At 36.5% G+C, this 21,226-nt stretch overlaps 1 protein-coding gene across 2 annotated transcripts in view; it reads left to right on the forward strand.

Moving 5' to 3' along the window:
* Positions 1-3,773: 3,773 nt before the first annotated feature.
* The window catches only part of MSRA (methionine sulfoxide reductase A), a 215,628-nt gene continuing 198,175 nt past the window's right edge, over positions 3,774-21,226 (forward strand). For both annotated transcript variants that reach the window (XM_026715937.2, XM_087929969.1), the window contains exon 1: positions 3,774-5,227. In XM_026715937.2, coding sequence (XP_026571722.1) covers positions 5,092-5,227 — 136 coding nt within the window. In that variant the 5' untranslated portion in view covers positions 3,774-5,091. The remainder of the gene's footprint in view (positions 5,228-21,226) is intronic.

Genomic DNA, 21,226 nt, shown 5'->3' on the forward strand with positions numbered 1-21,226 from the left:
CTTTGCCAAGCTTTCAGTGAATAGTTTAACTCCAGCGTTCATCTGATATCCTCCAGGTTTGATCAACTATCATGCTTTCCCAGATACACAGGATGACCATGGAAATTAGTCCAATACATTTGGAGGACAATATCTTGGAAAAGGCTAGCCTAAAAATCATAGCTTCAGGTCAGTAAATTTGGTGCATGAGCTTCTCCAGCAGCAATAATCCTTATCTTAGTTTTTTTTTCATATAATTATACGCTACTGCATATAATTAAATTGGCAAATGTAAAGGAGAAATATCAGCATATGGCTGATTCAATTATTATAGGCCATGTATTACTTGGGATTCATTCAAAGATGGAATGGCAGTTTTATATTCTGAGCTGCCACTTTAGAAGCAATCTCCTGGATAATAATTAAAAGCAGTTACAGAAGTGTTTTTTTTTAATATAGTCAAATACAGGGTGAACCATGAAAGACAATGGACATATACTTATTATAATAACAGAGGGGATCAATCTCTACCTGTAGAGAATTCATTACTTCAATTATGCTGAGTAATGCCCATTTGAACACTCAGAAGTTGTTGAATATTGCCAATATGGAATGATCCAGTATTTTCCATGATAATAAGTGATTTGCTGGAAAATAAGCTATATATACTTTATTAAGTCAAGAAAAAAACCACAATCCCCCAACCAATCAATATGCTTATATTGTCTGAGGCAACAGAAGGCAAAATATCTAGGTCTACATGCTTGCAATGATGTCCATATTTCTTTTCCATGATTGAGGCATAAACTTTATCACAGTAAATATATTCCATTAGAATTGGATATGCAGACTTCAATGTCACCCATATTTATTTAAATAATATATTCAGAATTAGTGTCCAAGAGTATTTCAGATGTTTATTTATTGAACATATACAGCTGCCCAAATCACATACTGGCCAGCTTACAATAAATAAATATTGCTACTGATTGCCTTATGTAAAGGGGCTGAACATTGTACAGTTTAATCAACACCAATCATCATTGCTCTTGTCAGCTCATTTTGACTAGTTATTAAACTATGCAAGTAAGAAATTTCTATTCTCAAGAGAATAATATAGATTGCTGCCAGATCTTCAGCAACCTTGCCTAAAATAACTGTGCTTTTAACTAGATGCTCTGCAGTTAAAACGTATTTAGAGGGAATTCCTGCATATACTGTTGGTGGCAAGCATACCAATCTATCTACCACGTAAACAAACAAGAGATATCCACTTTTTAATTTTTTTGGAGACAGAATCAGGATTGTCATGTTGGATTTCCTTTTCTGTGCAAAACCGACTTGCCATCAAGTACACATTATCTGACACTTATTTAGAATTTACCTTTATTGTCATTGCATTCCATGAATACAATGAAATTTGAAAGCTACTCCAGCACAGTGTCCCAAACACCACATCACAATCACACTACAAGTATTTAAAAATTAAAATAATTAAAAATTAAAAACATTTAGTAAATAGTTTAAAACGCCACTATATACATAAGACTAGATCACAAATGTGCTGTTTGTTTATCCAGAACTATAAACATCTTCAATTGAAGACCTGAATGTATTAGCCAAGGGATCCATAAGCTCTGGACTATGCCTCAGTATGCACCTGCTTCTTCTATAGTGTGGCCACAGTATAGAGTTCTGTTTTGATGTTCCATGCTAAAAACTGGTCTAACTAGAATGGAATTTTTTTCATAATTTTAAATGCATCTTTTCTTTTGAAAAACACATGGCCAGAAAACTTATAAAGTGGCTATTATATATCCTCTTGCACTTTTCTTCTTCTATTGGATGGGTCTGGTTTTAAGCTTTGAAATCCAAAAGAATTTCCTGATGTAAACCAGCATGAAGTGCGTTGCTGCGCTTCCTCTAGAAATCCACCAGATGGCTTTGGAGAACTCATAACTAAAACTGAAAATTTCTTCGAAGGAAGATAAACCCCAAGGGGGTCGGGGACTCCTAATAATGTCAGAGTTACCTTTTGGCTATAGAATGGCAAGAAAATTCCATGTTACCGAAAACATTACATGAGTTTTAACCTCCCCCCACCCTTTATCTTTTATATAGTAATTTGTTGTTGCACTGGTGACTAATGGTTGAGCTGAATCTCATGTACCCAGTTGATGAAAGAGTCTGATATTTTTTGTATGAACTCTATTTGGTCCATGGAAGGTGTCACAAGACTGTTAAGATCGCCTTTTAAATATTTATTTACAGCATTCCCAATTCTTGTGGCCTTAGGCAACTCAACCAAAGCTCCCCTGAAGATTTCAGTGTGTGCATTTTTTGCATATGTGGAGGCATTATCTAGAAAAAGTTTATTCAATTTTTCTGGAATAAAATTGTATAGACTTCAAAGGTGATAACTGGTACTTTAACCACATTATTTATGCACCTACGCATGCATATGTGCATACTAACACACACATTCACATATAAATTACATGTATGTGCATGCATATGTACACACATATATCTACACTACATTTATATATAGTGTATTTGTATCCATTTAATCCAATTTAATATGTCCATTGAAATACAGAGACATATTCAGATACAATAAACATATTTACACATCCATGCATCAACATATGCATATATATACTATAGAGAAACACCCACACACCCATATACCTATTGCATACATACGTTGTCCAGGGTAGTATAAATAAAATTCTAGAAACTAATCAAGACTAGGTGCGATGTCTTTGGTAATCTGGACAAAAGGCTGCTACAATAATACAACTGCCACATGAGAATATGAGTCAAGAACGTAGCCATTTTATTAGTAATACTGATAGCACCAAACAGATTTCTTTATAATCTCCCATTAATAGTTTTATATATATGACAGAATGAAGTCCTGTGGACCATTATATAAATATCTGCCAATTCAATTAATTCCAAGTGGAAAATGGTCTTGTGCAGGTTCACCATGCTAAAAGCTAGTACTATTAAGGTTTTGGCGTGGGTAGTTCTTGGGCCCCCAGGAATGGCCCATGTAATACTATTGCTTTGCGAGCTGCATTGGCTGCTGGTCTGCAATTCAAGCTGTTGTTTAATGGAAGGATTTATACTCCTTCCATTAAAAAGGAACTTATACTTCCTACTTCAAAAGGATATATTTATCCTTCCATTCGCCACCATCCATTTGCCACCATCCAGTCAATGCTCAAGAAGCTTCTTGGGTAAGAAGGAAACGTCTTCAAAGAAAAACCAGAAAGTTCAGTTGCGTCTTGAAAAGCACCTTTGGGGCAACCATGATGTGCAATGACTGAGAATCTCCATAGGCAATTCAAGCTGTTGGTAATCATCTTTAAAGCCCTTCATAGCATGGGTCCAAGCTACTTGAGGAGCCATCTCTTCTCACTGGGATTGACCCACCTGCTTGCGCTTGCAGAAGAGACATTCTGCGGGCCCTCTCGGCCCAAGTATTCCAGGTGGCAGGGTCCAGGAGAAGGGCCTTCTCTGTCATGGCTCCTGCCCTGTGGAACATTTTCGCTCCGGGAGTGAGGTTGGCTGCGACCCACCTGACTTTCTGTAAGAGCTGAAAGACCTGGCTCTGCCAGTTGGTTTTGGGGCTCCAATGGGGGAGAAACACAGTGGAGGTGCTTATTTGATTCACAACAGATTCCATCTCCCCCCTCATCCTGCTCCGGTCCTTCCCATCTTTTAATTGGTCTGCTGTATTTGGCTATGTGCAGTTTTTTATGTTTTTTATTTTATTTTTTATGGCTGTAAACTGCCCAGTTACCTTAAGATGGGTGTTCAATAAATTTTATTTCTTTAGAAATAAATGTCAGATTTGAGAGGAATATTATAGAAACTAAAACAAATGATTAAGTTCTACTACTATTTCAAAAACACATCTTAGTAATTGGACTAGCATCTGGTAATATTTTGGGCATTCCTTATTCATTAAGAAATTCTAATTTCTTTGGTCAGAAAAACCTTCTTGTGGGAAATTAAGGAATGGTATTATGGCACAATATGCTTTTCTTGGTCATAACTTAGTGTGGTACAAATTGAAAGCACTGCAATTTATGAATTATGGATTACAATAGAGCTTATGCTGGCAAACACTATATTAGGTACCGAATGTTAATATGCAGAAACTGAGTATATGCATTTTCAAGTTACATGTTCTAGGGGGACTTCCCAAATTAGTTATCTAACTATAGTGCAGTACGTCCTTCAGTCACATTCACTGTATTGTGCAAAGCCAGCCACTTGTTTCATAAATCATACTTAAGCAAAACTTAGATTACTGTCTGATATAATCCACGTTTTAGAGAGGAAGCAAAACAATAACAAACTATTGGTATAATAACATCCCTACGACGGATTTAACTATGGTTTATTCCAGTAGTTCGCAACTTTTTTTCCTTCATTATCCAAAACTGCTTATCCAATTTTTTTACCCAAAGCGTGCATAAGTGCACCATCGTACCTCCCGTCCGTCCTATTGCCCCCATTTAATCGTACCTATTTTCTGTATTCTTACTTATGTTTATACTTATACCTATTATTTTGTAAGCGATTGACAAATCAAATAAATAAAGCCAGGTAAAACACTTCAATTTGAACGTCCTTGTGGACTGGGTAATGAATGCATTTATGTCTCGTTACCCAAAGAAAAAGCACTTTTATCCAATTTTAGGTAATTAACCCAGATTTGGGAAGTACTATTCACTTTCTTTTCCGAGTACTCACAACATACTTAACCACAAACTAAGCACGGGTGCTTGTTTTCCACCACACTGTGCTAAACTTGCAGCCAGCTATGTCTTGGTTTAAGGTGCAAACCTTTCCTTTATCTTCCTATGGGCCAGATATCCCGTTGTAAATATTGCACGCGAGTCAAACGAAAGTTACACACAACCAGCAGCAAGACCAGAGGCAACGCCGGTGCAGTGCCAGTGTCTGGATGGGCTCCTCTGTTTTTCCCTCCCGCACGGATTGCTGGCCACGTGCTCCAAGGTCTCGAGCCCGGTACCTACGCAAGCCGTCAGGCGGATCGTTACCGCCTCTTCCTCCTTTTTGCCCTTGGGGCAAATGTTTTTTGCTGCTACTGCCTGCCGTGTCTTCCGTACTTTCGCCACCATGGGAGAAGCCGCTTCGGTTTTCCTAAAAATTCCCAGCAAAGAAGCAGCGTTGCCTGGCAGAAACCAGAGCCTCGTCCATATTACGGGTAGGCAGAAGGAAAACACTACTATTTAATCTAACTGTTGGTGTGAGGCATGCTTCTTGCGCATGCGCTTTGAGAAAGAAGCTGAAGGAAAAACGTCAACGAGCTTTCTGAAGCCTGTACGCTTGTTTTCTTTTGTCCGACGCATGCGCTTGAGTACCAATATGGATCTGGCGGCTGCTCGGGAAAAGCCAAGCCAAGCCATTCAGTCTATTGCGCATGCTTATTCGTGCGAGTAGTCTTGTTTATCTTGCCTATCGCGTTCGGTTTGTGCTTAGTGAATGTTTTTAAATTACTTGAAATTTCAAGTGTTTAGACAAAAACAATGAGAAAAATGTATCTGGCTGCTTTTAACATAGTAACAAGCTTCATCCGTAGAACTCAGCAGGCAGAGCTTTCAGCTCAAGATTTTGCTATTAAAGACATAGGAAAATAAACTAGTATAAAGTCTTTATTAGAAGGGCATTTTATGTTCTCCAGTTGTGTATCCAATACTTTAGGCTTCTTGAAATATTTGTATTCCTCTTATTTCTGTAACTATAATTGTGTTCTTAATTATATTTTATATCTGCTTACTAACAACAGAACCTGGCTATAGTAATGACACGTTCCTGCTTCCTTAGTTAGCATTGTCAAAGCCAACAGGGCACATGGATAGGGAATTCAATACAATATGCTTGATTAAAGTTTAAAGATGCTGTTTAAGAATGAATCTAGGTTAGGTGAAGGTTTCTTTTATTGCACATTTTCTGTTGGGTCAACTGAGAAAATGCATACAGGTAGTCCTCGATTTACAACCATTTCTTTAATGACCAAAGTTAGAACAGCACTGAAAAAAGCGACATGGCACTTTTCTCATGAATGTTGCAGCATCCCCATGGTCACATGATCAAAATTTGCATACTTGTCAATTGGCATGTATTTATGAAGGTTTCAGAATCCAGGGGCTATTGTGATCACCTTTTGACAAGCAAAAACAATGGAGAAACCAGATTCACTTAACCATAATACTAATGTAACTGCTGTGATTCACTTAACTATGGCAAGAAAGGTCGTAAAATGGGAAAAACTTGCTTAATTGTCTAGTTTAGTAATAGAAATTTTGGGCATATTCTCTAGGGTATATTTATTTTATCTCCAGCAATCCTTTCAGTTTAAGTAGGGAATGGAAGTGAATGTTAAATGAAGTGAGGCCTATGTAATAAATACTACATTTATTTGTAGTAACTAACAGATGAAGGTGGCCTGTCCTTTAATATTTTTTTTCCTAAAGCTTTCTAAACCATTTATTTATCATACCTATGCATTTAGGACTTTTGATTGCCAAATTGGCTAGCTTCATACTTTACACCAGGGGTCTTCAAATTTGACATCTTTAAGACTTGTGGACTTCAACTCCTAGAATTCTTCCTCCAGTCATGTTAGCTCAGGAATTCTGGCAGTTGAAGTCCACAAGACATAAACTTGCCAAGTTTGAAGACCCTTGCATTACACTAAGCTGTATTTTTTTTAATGAAGTTTGTTCAAGAAAATCATAGTTGGCTGTATTCACATGTTAAATCATGGCTTACAAATACAGTGGATGTGTTCATATAATGCATTTTGAATAGAGTAAACCACATTATAGCTTAATACAGTTCATGAATCAGTTCACTGCCTTCTAGCATTTATGTTCTAGGAAAAAAATCTTTAAAATATTTCAATCATATGCACTCACTCTTTATATTCTTTTGTTGAAAATAAAATACGTTTTATGGGTAATGCAAAGAGCACTTATGACTGACACTTGGAATTTCTTAATATAAAGAAAGCAACTTGTCAAAGCACACACTTAAAGCTACAATTTCTGAGGCTATATCTGGATATTTGGCACTTTCTTATTATCTTGCACTGCAGTATTCATTGATAAGTCTTTCTCATTTAGAAGATTCTGTTCCAGTTTAATTCCTGGAGTTCTTGAAAAGTTGCTTATTGGTCCTCTTACATTGGTATTTGCATTATACTGAAATTTCTTCTGTCAGAAGGTTTGATGGCTTTGTAAACAGAGTGCAGTTTGCCGAATTAAAATACCACTTGTGTTTTTATTTGTTTCTTACAATCTTTCTTCCTTAAGAAGAAAGTATTTCTTCCTTAAGTCTTTCTTACAGTCTTTCTTCCTTAAGTTATAAAAAAGAATATATATATAGCACTTTGATTTTTCATTAACTTTAGAAAGATAGAGATGGATTTTATTTTCCCTCTGTTGAGATCTAGAAAAAACAAAACAGTCCTCTCAACTGTGTTGGACTGAGAATTTATTTTATTTTTACAGAATACTTTTAAAAAATCATGGAAAGTGGTTGAATTGAAGGGACTACTGAATATTTAGATAAATTGGCTTGGAGACTCTGAAGTAGATGCTGTTTGGATTTCACTTTCTGATTGTTGGGCATTGTATTTGGGATGTTAGCAATGGAACTTATATGTTAGAATTTTTCTCTTGTTTTTGAATCAAAATATTTGTGGATTCATGAATTCAGTGACACATAATTTTAAATATTTTCTCTATATTTTCTTAGACAATGGCATTGCACATTAAATACTTTTTAATAACATTCATATGGATCCCTGTGAATTTTACTCAGTTAGATAAGATAAGATAAATTTATTGTCATTGTACTCAGAACCTGAGAACAATGAAATAAGGTGCTCTTTCACAACATACAACTGAACAACACCAAAAGACATATACAAATAACAATGTAAAACAAATTAAAACAAGTAACAGTTAAAAACTATACAACCAGGATATATATATGTTAAGACCACCAGATTCATAACTCTGCATTTAACCTGATCACAGCACTTGGGTAAAAGCTATGTTTAAATCTACTTGTCCTAGCTTTCAGAAGACTCTATATCGTCTTCCTGATGGTAGGATCTCAAACAACGAGTGGCCTGGATGTGAAGGGTCTCTCAAGATCTTTTGTATCTTCCTTCTACATCCCATGTTATACAAATCCTCCAATGAGGGAAGAGAACATCCGCTGATCTTTTGTGCCCTTTTAATCACTCTTTGGAGTGCCCTTTTCTCCGCCTCTGTACAACTCCTGAACCACACACAGAGGCAATAGGATAAAATGCTCTCTATAGAGCTTCGATATAGAGCTCTCTATAGAGCTTCGATAAGTTGTTGCCGACTATGGGGGTGAGTGACATTCATCTCCATTTCAACGTTCATATGGAGTAGATTCTATATGAGCTTTGTTAGCGCTTAGTGAGGAATCCTATGTAATGTTGGCTAGGTTCATATGGTAGGCTAATTTGCAGTTTGTTTAACTGTAATTTATTCAAGTAAATTGCATTTAGTGGAGTACTGAACACTAAGCCAGCAACTGCAACTGGCAGAGCACAATAAACCAAAACAGAGTATACAGTGTGTATCTGAACCCAGGTACAGATTTATGTTCGTCCTGCAAATTTAAAATGCGCTGAGAATTTAAAACTGCTGGAAAAAGGAGCATCTTAAAAATATTATTGAAAATACTCATGACACCAAATGACAAAATGAGAAGAAAATCTTGCAGTCATCTATTCCTATTTCCCAAATACAATTACATTTGTTAAAAGGACAGTGTTTCATGTGTTATAAACTGAGTGATGAAATGTTGATGTAGCATAATAAACCATGCTAAAAGCTTTAGTAATGTTATTAATAATAAAACAGCATATCAGAGATTACATTATATCTTGTGCACAATGGCTTCTGGGTTTGCTTCTCTTAATTTTTAAATTAAAAGAAAAATTAAGTCTCGATAGAATCTATTTTTCACATAATAGGAATTACATTGAATAATAATAATTTCTTAATCCCTGTTACGGGAGACTTCTTATCAATTGTAGTATAATGTCTGTTGTGAATAAAACTGATGCTGCTTAACAATTAAGTTGCATTCAAGTCATTCCTTTAATCTGTGGTTTGCACTGAATAATAATAATGACTGTATGACTTTGATTTTACCACATACAAAATATTGGATTCTTTATGATTGAGTCCAGTATGACCATCAGTTGTTAATATGATTCTTAGTCATTGTCTGCTAAACAAGTGTATGCCCTCGGCTGTATCCTTAGTATTTGGAATCTATCAAAACTTTGATTTTGTAATCAATCTAATCTGATTCATGTGAAGTTTGGGGAGCACAGATCAAATTTGTCTGTATAAGCCCAGCTCCACTCATCTGTTTGCTCCATCCTATCTTTCACTCCCCTTCTTGGTCCTAAATGTGCCACCACACCAGGCATATAACAGTGCTGCATCATCTCCATCAATGTTGATAGACAACTTGAAGCATGAGATCAGATAGATCCTGGACTTCCACCAGCTTTGAGTCATCTAGAGTGCTTCATTATTGACTGGAAAGGGTACAACCCAGAGGAATAATCTTGGGTGGATACTATGAGTGCTGAGGAGCTTTCCACTTCCCTAGATGCAGTATGTTCAGGCTATCCTTTGTCCCCACAGAGATCTGCCCAATCAGAGCAGATGCTAAGGGGCTGAGCAGACAACATGGCTATGCTACTATGGTCCTTTGTAAATAGTGAGTTGCTTGTGAGTAAGTGGCAAGGGGAAATGAAGCCCTCCACTGGGCTGAAAAAAGGAAGTGAGGATTGTGAAGACTCAGATTTCATTTCCTTGTAGAGTTCCTTTTTCCTTCTTTCCCTTTGTCTGATTAACAACTTGCTTATTGACCACTTCATTCAACAACCAACATTCTGGTCCCAATTGTGGTTGTAAGTTGAGGACAACCTGTATTGCATAAAACAGCATGCATTACATTATTCTGCTCATATTACTATAACATGGTATTACATATTAATATAAAACAGCATAGGGGTTGGTTATCTGAGGGAGTACCTATCTTTAATTGTTTGGCAGAACGGGTACATAACAGATCCCCTCCATTCATATTATGGGGCCATAAAACATGCCTTATCTCTAGCATATCCTCCCAGAGATACATACTGTGACCACTTACCTGGTATTCTAGAAGTCACTTAAGACCTGTCTCTGCTCCTAAGACTGGGTTAATGTGTATGCGGCACACTTGTCATCTTTTTATTGTTATGATTTTTAAAAATCCAGGCTGTCTTATATTTTTAACTGTTTTAATTGTATAGGTAGCCATGATGCATTTAATAAACAATAATTCATAATTTATAACTTACATGAATAAATTAAATATTTTGTGTTGCATTAAATCAAAATATAAGTATTTGATTTTGGTTATAAAAACCTAACCAGCCAGCTGATATTGTAACTTGGCTTCATTTTGAAAAATGGTTGATAATTTGAATGTAAGATTGTTGTTAGTTTAAATTAAAATTAAAATTTTCATGGTTTGTGTGTTTTTCTAAAATGGTGGCATCTTGTTTGGCTGCAGCTGCTTTGGCTCTCAAGAGTGTTGGGGTTTTGGAGATGAAAGTGCCATCCGGTTTGAGTAATTCTTTGGGAATTGTGACAAGAAAACCGAATTGTATTACAAAATTGTAATGACTGTCAGTCTGTACTGGATTTGGTGATATTTAGCAAGAGAGGAACTATTGATAAAGCTGTTCTGGAGAGTCTGCATTGCTTCGGACTGCTTTGGTTGCAGGTGTAAGCAGCAGAAGTGTTGGTTGTGTGGAGGGTGTGAGATCGACTGCAATCTCTGAAAGTGCTTGGCAGAGCACTTTAAGAGTTTGGGGTGGTGGAGGCAGCGGGAGCAGCAGCCTTTGCAACAGGGAAGACTCCTCTGGCGCTTCTGAGGAGGAATCGGTATGATCGAAAGAGGAAACAAGGCAAACGTGGTGGGCTAACAACTAGGCTAAAGGCTAATCCATATTGAGTCATTACCATCTATTTTGTTTGCTAACATGCTCCTTGGAGCCTAAAATGGAGTACATGAAGCTATAGTTACTAACAAACTGGCAGGTGAGAAACTGCTGGGTCATTATTGCAACAGAAGCTTGGATAAAGCATTCCATCCTGGATAGTGCTGTTAACTTGGTGGATTTTCAACATTTCATCTTATTTTCCTTTGAGAGCGGGCATCAGAATTTCATTTTTTAATGTGTGCCAGTGTGTTCATAAGAAAAAAAGACAATAAAGGTTATCCTATCCTATCCCATCCCATCAGCCAGTGTCAAGAAAATCTTAATACAATGTTTTGAGTTTGTTTATGTTATAGGAAGATCCTACTATGTGAAAAGTTTCTCTGCTAAGTTTCTAGGAAAATTTCTTATTTCTGAGTGCTGCTTATAATTGTCCAGGCTTAATGAGTACAGAAAAAATTACTATCCCTCAGTGTAAAATCCACAAAATCTATACTGGAGTTTGGCAGGAGAATGGAAGTTATTGCCAGGATATGGTTTCTGACCACCAGTAGAATTGGTCAGAAACCATATCCCGGTAGCAGCATCCATTCATTCAGCCAGGTTGTCTTACAGATATCATGGTTTGTATACTGCACAGTGATAATTATTTACAATATGCACAATATATATATAATATATTGATTTTCAAAGGACTTCTATTGGAAACAAGGACTTCTGATAGGTTAGCACAGACTGGAGCTCCGCCAAGACTGCTTGGGAAGGTTGCCATGCTGGGAGGGATGAGTAGTATAAGATGAAGAAAAGAGGGGGAAAAAAGCAAGACTTGGCAAGGTTCAGTGAATCGGCTTCTTTTGTCTATTTTCTCAGCTTGAGCTTTGGAAAAGAAAATCATCTTGGGATAGAGGGAAAAAAAACAGAAGTTCCTGGTATTCAGAATGATATTAAAGTCACTTGAGATTTTTTTAATAAATATGATATATTAAATTTGCTCATAAGTGACTTGAGAAACAACCTTTTTTTTAAAAAAAAAAAAGAAGCCATCACAGTGTTTGTTTTGTACATGTAGGATAATACGTAGGGTTGAATTTTGTATGTATAAGATTTCAAAATGGGAGGTGGGGCAAAAATGAAGATTCTAAAAGTGAAAACATTCTATATAGAAAAGAATGCTAGTAGTTTGTATGATAAAAGTTATTGATTTATTTGTTTTTAAAATTTGAATGGTTTAAAATTTGAAATAATATAAATTTTCCTTTTCTGTTTTCATAACACTGCAGATATTAACTTTTAAAGGCTAAAAACTATGATATTTAAATTGATTAAAAAGTCAAAGTGGAAACTAGGAATGATAGTTCCTTATTAATTATCATAAAATGACAATTACAATGATAAAAAAATATTATTATTAAAAAAAACTTTTCAAGGAGCTCCTTCTAAGATGCATCCTGAGATCTTCTGTGAAGCAAGAATATATCAGAATATTTTCTTAAAGCTTTTCTTTTTTATATTTTCTCCTCTCCTGGCTTATATTTTCCTTTTACTATTAAATATCAGTGGGAAAGACCAGAACATGCAATTGGAAGAAATCACTGTGTGCTTGAAAAGGAACAAGCAGTGTTGAAGATGGGATTTCTACTATTGCCCACCAGAAGTTTGGGAATTGACCTTTTATAACACAGGTGTGAGATCAGTGTTCTTTTATATTATTTCTGGATAAAAATTGTAGTACAGAAAAAGTTCCTTGTGTTCGGATGGTGACAAATTAATCACTTGATGAAGAATGTTTTTACTGGCTGTGTCTATAATTGCTATGTTTAGAAGAAAAAGTGCCTCAATAATTATTGGTTTAAGTAACAATAGATGAAAATCAGATTCATTGTAATTTTAACTATGGATTTGAATATTTAAGGTGAAATCTAACTATTTGTCAGGAAGTAAGTTTCAGTGAGCTAAATGGATTTGAATGCTCAGTAAACACGTATATTTAGAGACTGTTTTCAGGACATAAGTAACTTATAATTTTTCTATAGCATGTGGTGGTCTGGCACTTGAAATGAGACGCAGGGAACCGTCTGAGCAAATGCCAGCCCCGAGAGAACCCAGGTACCAGCTTTTATTGAAAGAAAATGCAAGTACAAAATCAAAACAATGACCTCAACATTACCTCAGCAGGGTGATAATATACTGTGGAAAGTCCCGTGAGAATATACAGGCACGAAAGGTCCCATGGGAATGGCTCGGCTGTGTACTATAACCTTTCACCTACATTCCTGGTTCCTTCTAAGCTTTGCAGATCAAAACAGGACGAAACTCCCATAGCAAAGGCAATACTGCCCCCACCAGGAGTGTTTGTAGATCCCCAGATCTATGCATTAGCTGTACGAAGGACTTACAGAAAATGATGAATAAGATATATTACCACATTAGCATATGTATGAAATATCAAGCCTTGAATTATTTTAACCTTGATTAATTTTTGAAACATGATAAATGTGTCCTCATGTATTAAAATTAAGTTTCTTAAGACAATTTTCATATAAATTTGTGAGTAGGTGAAGTGAACACAGTGGTGGGATTCAGCCAGTTCGCACCACTTCGGGAGAACTGGTTGTTAACTTTCTGAGCAGTTTGGGGAACTGGCTGTTGGAAGAAATCATTAGGGCAGAGAACCAGTTGTTAAATTATTTGAATCCTACCACTGGGTGAACATGTTTATAAAAGTATATATTTATTCCTATTTGTATATTATTGTTGTTAGTACAGCTGTAATAGGTATTTAGGCAGAAGTAAATTGATAAACAGTGAATATAATTTAAAAACAAAGCATTAAAATAGACAGTTTTCTAAATTTATATAGTATGAAGATTTATTTGTTTTATTTGGATTAAAAAAGTGCTAAAAACTTGCTTAGCTGTATTATTTCCAGAAATTATTACAACATTATTCTTAAATGGTTCATTGCACAGATAAATCCCATATATGTTTTTGAAAAGGAAATATTTCATGTTCTAATTTATTTTGTAAAATTAACATTTTGTAAATGGAATATTATTGTATATTTTATAACTGAAGAACCATTATAATTAATGGATTTAAGAGTTTGGTTAATCTTTCATTATATACATTTAACTCAATCCAGTCCATGTCTAAACTTTAAAATTCTATTGATTTGAATGTTTAAACATATGCTTAATATTTCCTTTGAAAATAAAGGGATTGATGGTTCAGTTCTGTGTGTTCGACATATCATTATATCCAGTGGGACCCACGCTCTAATAATTACCAAGTTCCTGCTATGCTTATAAACAGTCTATCTGAGATTAAAACTTGAGAAGTACTACTTTCAAGATCTGTATTGGATTGTCCTTACTTGACTCAATTGGTTTTTGGGGGGTATGTGTGATATTTTCTGTTTGCATAGAAATCCCAAATGAAGAGGATAAAATGTGTACTTATTATTTTAAAAAATAATCTATTTTATTTAGTACTTTACAGTTAAAGAATGTGTTTTAAATATAGTTTAGATAATTAATTTTAAAAGTATTAATGTATTTGTTATTTTTCCAAAACCTTTAAATCACCTTATAAGCTGAATGGTTACAGACTAAAGAATAATTTTGATTTTCCAATTGGAAATTGCACAATAGCGTGAATGTACTTTATATATCAATATTCTGGAATTCTGGAAGATTCGGGGTGAATTCTAAATAGTTCAAGACTCCAGTTGATAGCTTTGCTACATAAAAAGACAGATTATGTAATATGAGAATAGGTAGAACTACATTATTTAATGTGAAATGCTTTTTAAAGATATAATTTCCAGTAAAATATGACCAGAATAAGTCCTGAGCAAGTCTCATTTGAATCAGTAAGATTTTCAGCATTATTGATTGAAACACATTTCTGACATAGTATGGTTTTGGACTAAACCTTAGACTCTTCTTATCGGTTGCCTTTGTCATTTACAGTAAACAAAAAGTTTTTGAATATTTAAGCTCTAATCTATATATGTTTGTCAGGAAGTAAGCTGTACTGAATGGGACTTGACTCTCAACAAACATATATATTTAGAAACTATTTTCAGGACATAAAAGGGGAATAATTTATTCTAATAGAAAGTATCATTTGTGTTAATGTACTATATGGAGAAAATTCTTAGTCATTTTTCACTTAAATTTTGTAATACATAACCTTAAGGATAAATTACAAAATTTACAAAATTAGGAATGCACAGTTTGCAGCCTGAACCTAGTACGTGACCTCAAATGCCTTTGATGCAGTCCTCAGACCCCATGCAAAACCTGTATTTGAGTTTTAATTTTTCATATGGAAAAAGATATTTATAATACTTGAACAATATTATATTATTTAAAGAAGTTTTTTATTTTTTTATTTTTAATCAGATTTAAATGTAATTTTTAGTCTACTTCCCCTCTATATTTAGTATGTATTACAGACATAATCATCATAGATCATTGGTGAAAAGGGTTTCATTACAACTAAATTTTGTCTATATCCTAGGATATTTTTTGTTTTTGGTGTCTTTGAGTCAGTGTTGAGTCCTGGCAACTGCCTGGACTAATCTCTGCAATTTACTTGGCACATTTCCAAATGGTTTGCTATTGCTTGCTTCCTAGAGCCAAGTTAAAGTGACTGGCCAACACCACCCAGTTAGCTTTGTGCCTAAGATAGGACTAGAACTCACAATCTCCTGCTCTGTCGCCTTAACTGCTTGATCAAAATCTGTCTTGGAACATATTCTGAACAGTACAATAGTCTTGGATGCTTTTATTTTATTTCATTCAGGATGACAATTATTTCTAGACTTAATTTATACTGTATACTCTGTCATTTTAATTATTTGTTTGTAAAAATTAAAGTTAATAGCTATGGATAAAAACCAATAATACAGTGCATAACATTTATTAACAGTGCTAATGTGATAGAATGTACTATACTAAAGAATTAATAATATGGAAAAACATGTTTGTAGAAATGATCATGAAAGCTGTAATGAATCAAGGTAAAATCTTATAAAAAGCTCTCACCAAACAAACCCTATGTTTAGGGAAGTAATATTTCATGCAGTTGATTCTCTATAACAACAGTTGAGCAAATAGCAGAATTGTGGGGCTACTCTGGACTACTTACAATAATGAAATGGGGAAAAAATGATGGTCCTAGAGTGTTAATATAATTATACTCCTATAGTGTTAATAAGAGAACAATGGATGAGTTTTGGGGAAAAAATAATGCAACATTCCCAATACAGGTGATCTGGAGTTAAAAATTATTTCATGAAGTAACATACATAGATGAATATTGGCTTCTTACAAACAGAGGGAATGGGCAGCTTTCAAGCAACGTAAATAAGTCGAGAATACAGAAAAATTAACTAGGTCATTTGGAGATCCAATAATAAGTACAATTGATTGTTTGCTGAATATTTGCTTAGAAAAGGGCATGTTTGTTTTGAAAATGTATTTTAAGCATAAGAATAATTTATATGCATAACAGAAATGAATATAAAGCATGATGCAGTTATTTATTATGAAAGACTAAGTTTATTATTTGTTATGAAAGATAGAGAATATAAGGACGATAAGATCTGAATGTGTGACGGACCATTGTTTAGTGATGTCAAATACACATCTTGTGAAAAAATTTGTGATGGAAAGAAAAAAGTTTAAAAAAAGAAAAGAAAGAATAACTGGGAAAAGAGAAGATATGAGAAAGTAGATCAATCTTCCCACAAAATGAATGGAAAATAAGTATTTTGTGGAAGTGGCTTGGAACAAGAGTGAAAAGAATTACACTGAAAATTGTTATAGAAGTGTTAACTTCTTAATTTTAACCTTCAGCTTTGATATACTTTAAATTAAATGCTTATAATGGATTTTACAGTAGAATGCACCAGTCTCCAATATCAGAATCAATCTTCTTAAATTCAATATTTCTGAGGATATCTTATCCTAAATATCCAGACTGTTATGATATGTACACAATAACCCTTGAGTAACAAGGATATGTACATGGAAACGTTTATGAGAGTAGTTATGAATAATTATTCAGCCACACACAGATACACTAAATCAGGCTTGTCCAACCTGCGGCCCAAGGGCCGCATGCGGCCCAGGTCACCTTGTAATGCGGCCCAGTGCCCACCCCAACCTTCGTGCCAGAGCCAGTGAGGAGGAGGAGGAGAAGCAGGCGCGAGGCAGGGCGAGGCGAGTGCCAGGCCAAGCAGCAACAGAAAAAGCAGGTGCCGTCAGAGCGCCACCTCCTGCTGTTGCCACCACCACCATCGCCGCCGCTTCTGCCCCCGCCGCTTCTGCCCCCGCTGCCACTTCTGCCCCTGCCGTCGCTGCCACTTCTGCCCCTGCTGCTGCCGCTTCTGCCCCCGCCGCCTCCGCTTCTGCCCCCGCCACCGCTGCTGCTTCTGCCCCCGCTGCCACTGCCCCCGCCGCTGCTTCTGCCCCCGCTGCTGCTGCTGCTTCTGCCTTCCAGTCCTGCCTCATCCAGCCAGGCCATTTGCAGGAGGAGAGGTAGGTGCGAGGCGGGCGAGTTTTCTCCCCCCCCGCAAAATTTGGCCGGAAAATAAACCATGATAAAAAAAACGTGATAAAAAATAAATAATTTTTAATAAATAATTAATAATAAAAACATCTCACTAACTTCATTTCCAAATAAATTTAATATGTTAACTATGTTTTCTATGGTTTTTTTGGATAATCAGGTATCATTACTGTTATTTTATTTTATGTGCGGCCCAAACCAAATTTTCATCTTCTAATGTGGCCCAGGGAAGGTGAAAGGTTGGACACCCCTGCACTAAATTGAGTTAAAGGTTACTTTAAGAAATAGCACAGTCCAATACAAGGTCCAGGTCATATACGTTTTACAGTCCAAAGAATAGCCAATTACAAAGTCTTCCACCGGTTGCCTTTGTCATTTACAGTAAACAAAAATATCAAAGTATAAGCACAGCATAAATACAACAGAGAACCTTAGATAGCAACAGAATGTCAGAAAGACAGAATGTCAGAAAGACAGAATGTCAGAGAGAGCAAGCTATGATCTCTTGCTCTTTCTTATGGTAATTTGCAATATAATCAACCAATTGGAATATAGTATAAATCAAAACAATGATCTTGTCTTAAAGCTACAAACATACATTGTTGGTTTATATATTGCCAACCCAACTAATTGGTGGACAGATTCCTAACATTCTCCCCTTTGGGTAGGTCAATATACATTACATCTTTAAACCATAATTTTCACAACACTCTTTATGCTTAATTGCACCTTGAGCTTTTGTGAAATGATCTGCAATATTATGTTCAGTCATGCAGCATTCTAACTGAATTAATTTATTTTGAACATACTGTCTAACATTCAAATATCTCAAATCAGTATGTTTAGACCTTGTTTTAACAGCTAAATTAGTAGCCATACTAATTGCAGATAGATTGTCTTCATAAACAATAAACGGATCACATATAGTAATTCCAATATCCTTCAACAATTGTTTATAATACATCAATTCTGTACACATTAATGATAAACATGAGAATTCTGCTTCCATAGTGGATAAACTAATATGTTGTTGCCTAATAGACTTCCATCCTATTAAAGCATTACCCAACATTACCACTATACCTGATGTTGACTTATAAGTCATTATATCGGTAGCAAAGTATGCATCAGCGTATGCAGTTAACGTTAATTCATTACTTGGTTCTAAATACAATGAATAATGGATTGTGAGTTTTAAAAACCTAATTATTCACTTATCTGCTTGCCAATGCCTTTCATTTGGTTCAGCGTTATACCTAGCCAATTGGTTTACACTGTAATTAAGATATTTCTGGTCTAGACCAATTACTCAGATATGATAGACTACCGATTAAGGATTGATATATTTCCTTATCAAACATAGGACTTTTGATATCACTATGTGTAAATTCCTTACTCATTGCTGTCTTAGCAGATTTACAATGCTCCATGTTATAGCATTTTAATAATAGGCTAATCTTGGCTTGCGATATTTTAAAACCTGTAATGTCCTTAAAACAAGTCAAAATGAAGCTCAGTAGTGTGTGTGGCTTCCATGTGCCTGTATGACCTCCCTACAACACCTGGGCATGCTCCTGATGAGGTGGTGTATGGTCTTCTGAGGGATCTCCTCCCACACCTGGACTAAAGCATCCCCCAACTCCTGGACAGTCTGTGGTGCAACGTGGCGTTGGTGGATGGAGTGTGACATGATGTCCCAGATGTGCTCAATTGGATTGAGGTCTGGGGAACGGGCGGGCCAGTTCACAGCATCAATGCCTTCATCTTGCAGTAACTGCTGACACACTCCAGCCACATGAGGTCTAGCATTGTCGTGCATTAGGAGGAACTCGGAGCCAACCGCACCAGCATATGGTCTCACAAGGGGTCTGAGGATCTCATCTCGGCACCTAATGGTAGTCAGGCTACATCTGGTGAGCACATGGACGGCTGTGTGGCCCCCTAAAGAAATGCCACCCCATACCATTACTGACCCACTGCCAAACCAGTCATGCTGGAGGATGTAGCAGGCAGCAGAACGTTCTCCATGGCGTCTCCAGACCCTGTCACGTCTGTCACATGTGCTCAGTGTGAACTTGCTTTCATCTGTGAAGAGCACAGGGCGCCAGTGGCTAATTTGCCAATCTTGGTGTTCTCTGGCAAATGCCAAACGTCCTGCACGGTGTTGGGCTGTAAGCACAACCCCCACCTGTGGATGTCGGGCCCTCATACCACCCTCATGGAATCTGTTTCTGACCGTTTGAGCAGCCACATGCACATTTGTGGCCCGCTGGAGGTCATTTTGCAGGGCTGTGGCAGTGCTCCTCCTGTCCCTCCTTGCACAAAGGCGAAGGTAGTGGTCCTGATGCTGGGTTGTTGCCCTCCTATGGCCACCTACACATCTCCTGACGTACTGGCCTGTCTCCTGTTAGCGCCTCCATGCTCTGGAACACTACGCTGACAGACACAGCAAACCTTCTTGTCACAGCTCGCATTGATGTGTCATCCTGGATGAGCTGCACTACCTGAGCTACTTGTGTGGGTTGTAGACTCCATCTCATGCTACCACTAAAGTGAAAGCACCACCAGCATTCAAAAGTGACCAAACCATCAGCCAGAAAGCATAGGAACTGAGAAGTGGTCTGTGGTCACCACCTGCAGAACCACTCCTTTATTGGGGATGTCTTGCTAACTGCCTCTGCTTTCCACCTGTTTTCTATTCCATTTGCACAACAGCATGTGAAATTGATTGTCAATCAGTGTTGCTACCTAAGTGGACAGTTTGATTTCACAGAAGTGTGACTGACTTGGAGTTACATTGTGTTGTTTAAATGTTCCCTTTATTTTTTTGAGCAGTGTATTTAGATTTCAGCAAGGCATTTGACAAAGTAGACCACAACTTACTTCTTAGTAAGCTAGAAAAAAGTGGAATAGATAGCACCACAATTATATGGATTCGCAGCTGGCTGGCAAACCATACTCAATGAGTAGTCCTTAATGGGTCTAAATCTACATGGAGGGAAGTAAGCAGTGGGGTGCCAGAAGGTTCCATCTTAGGTCCAGTACTCTTCAATATTTTCATTAATGACTTAGATGAGGGAATAGAAGGGGAACTTACCAAATTTGCAGATGATACTAAGTTGACAGGAATAGCTAACACCCAGGAAGATAGGATCAAGATCCAGATGGATCTTGACAGACTAGAACACTGGGCCATATCTAACAAAATGAAATTCAATGTGGAGAAAAGTAAAGTCCTACACTTAGGCAAGAAAAACCATAAGTACACATATAGACTGGGTGAAACCAGGCTCAATAGCAGTAACTGTGAGAGGGATCTTGGAGTCTTAGTGGACAACCAGCTAAATAGGCCAGCAGTGTGCAGCAGCAGCCAAAAAAGCTAATGCAATCCTAAATTGTATTAACAGAGGGATACAATCAAGATCAAAGGAAGTACTAATACCACTCTATAAAGCCTTAGTAAGACCACACCTAGAGTACTGCATCCAGTTTTGTTCACCAGATTATAAAAAAGATGTTGAGACTCGAGAAAAAGTACAGAGAAGAGCAACCAGGATGATTAGAGGACTG

Source organism: Pseudonaja textilis, chromosome 1 (genome assembly GCF_049901715.1).
Source record: "Pseudonaja textilis isolate UNSWEBS1 chromosome 1, rPseTex1.2, whole genome shotgun sequence".
NCBI lineage: Eukaryota > Metazoa > Chordata > Lepidosauria > Squamata > Elapidae > Pseudonaja > Pseudonaja textilis.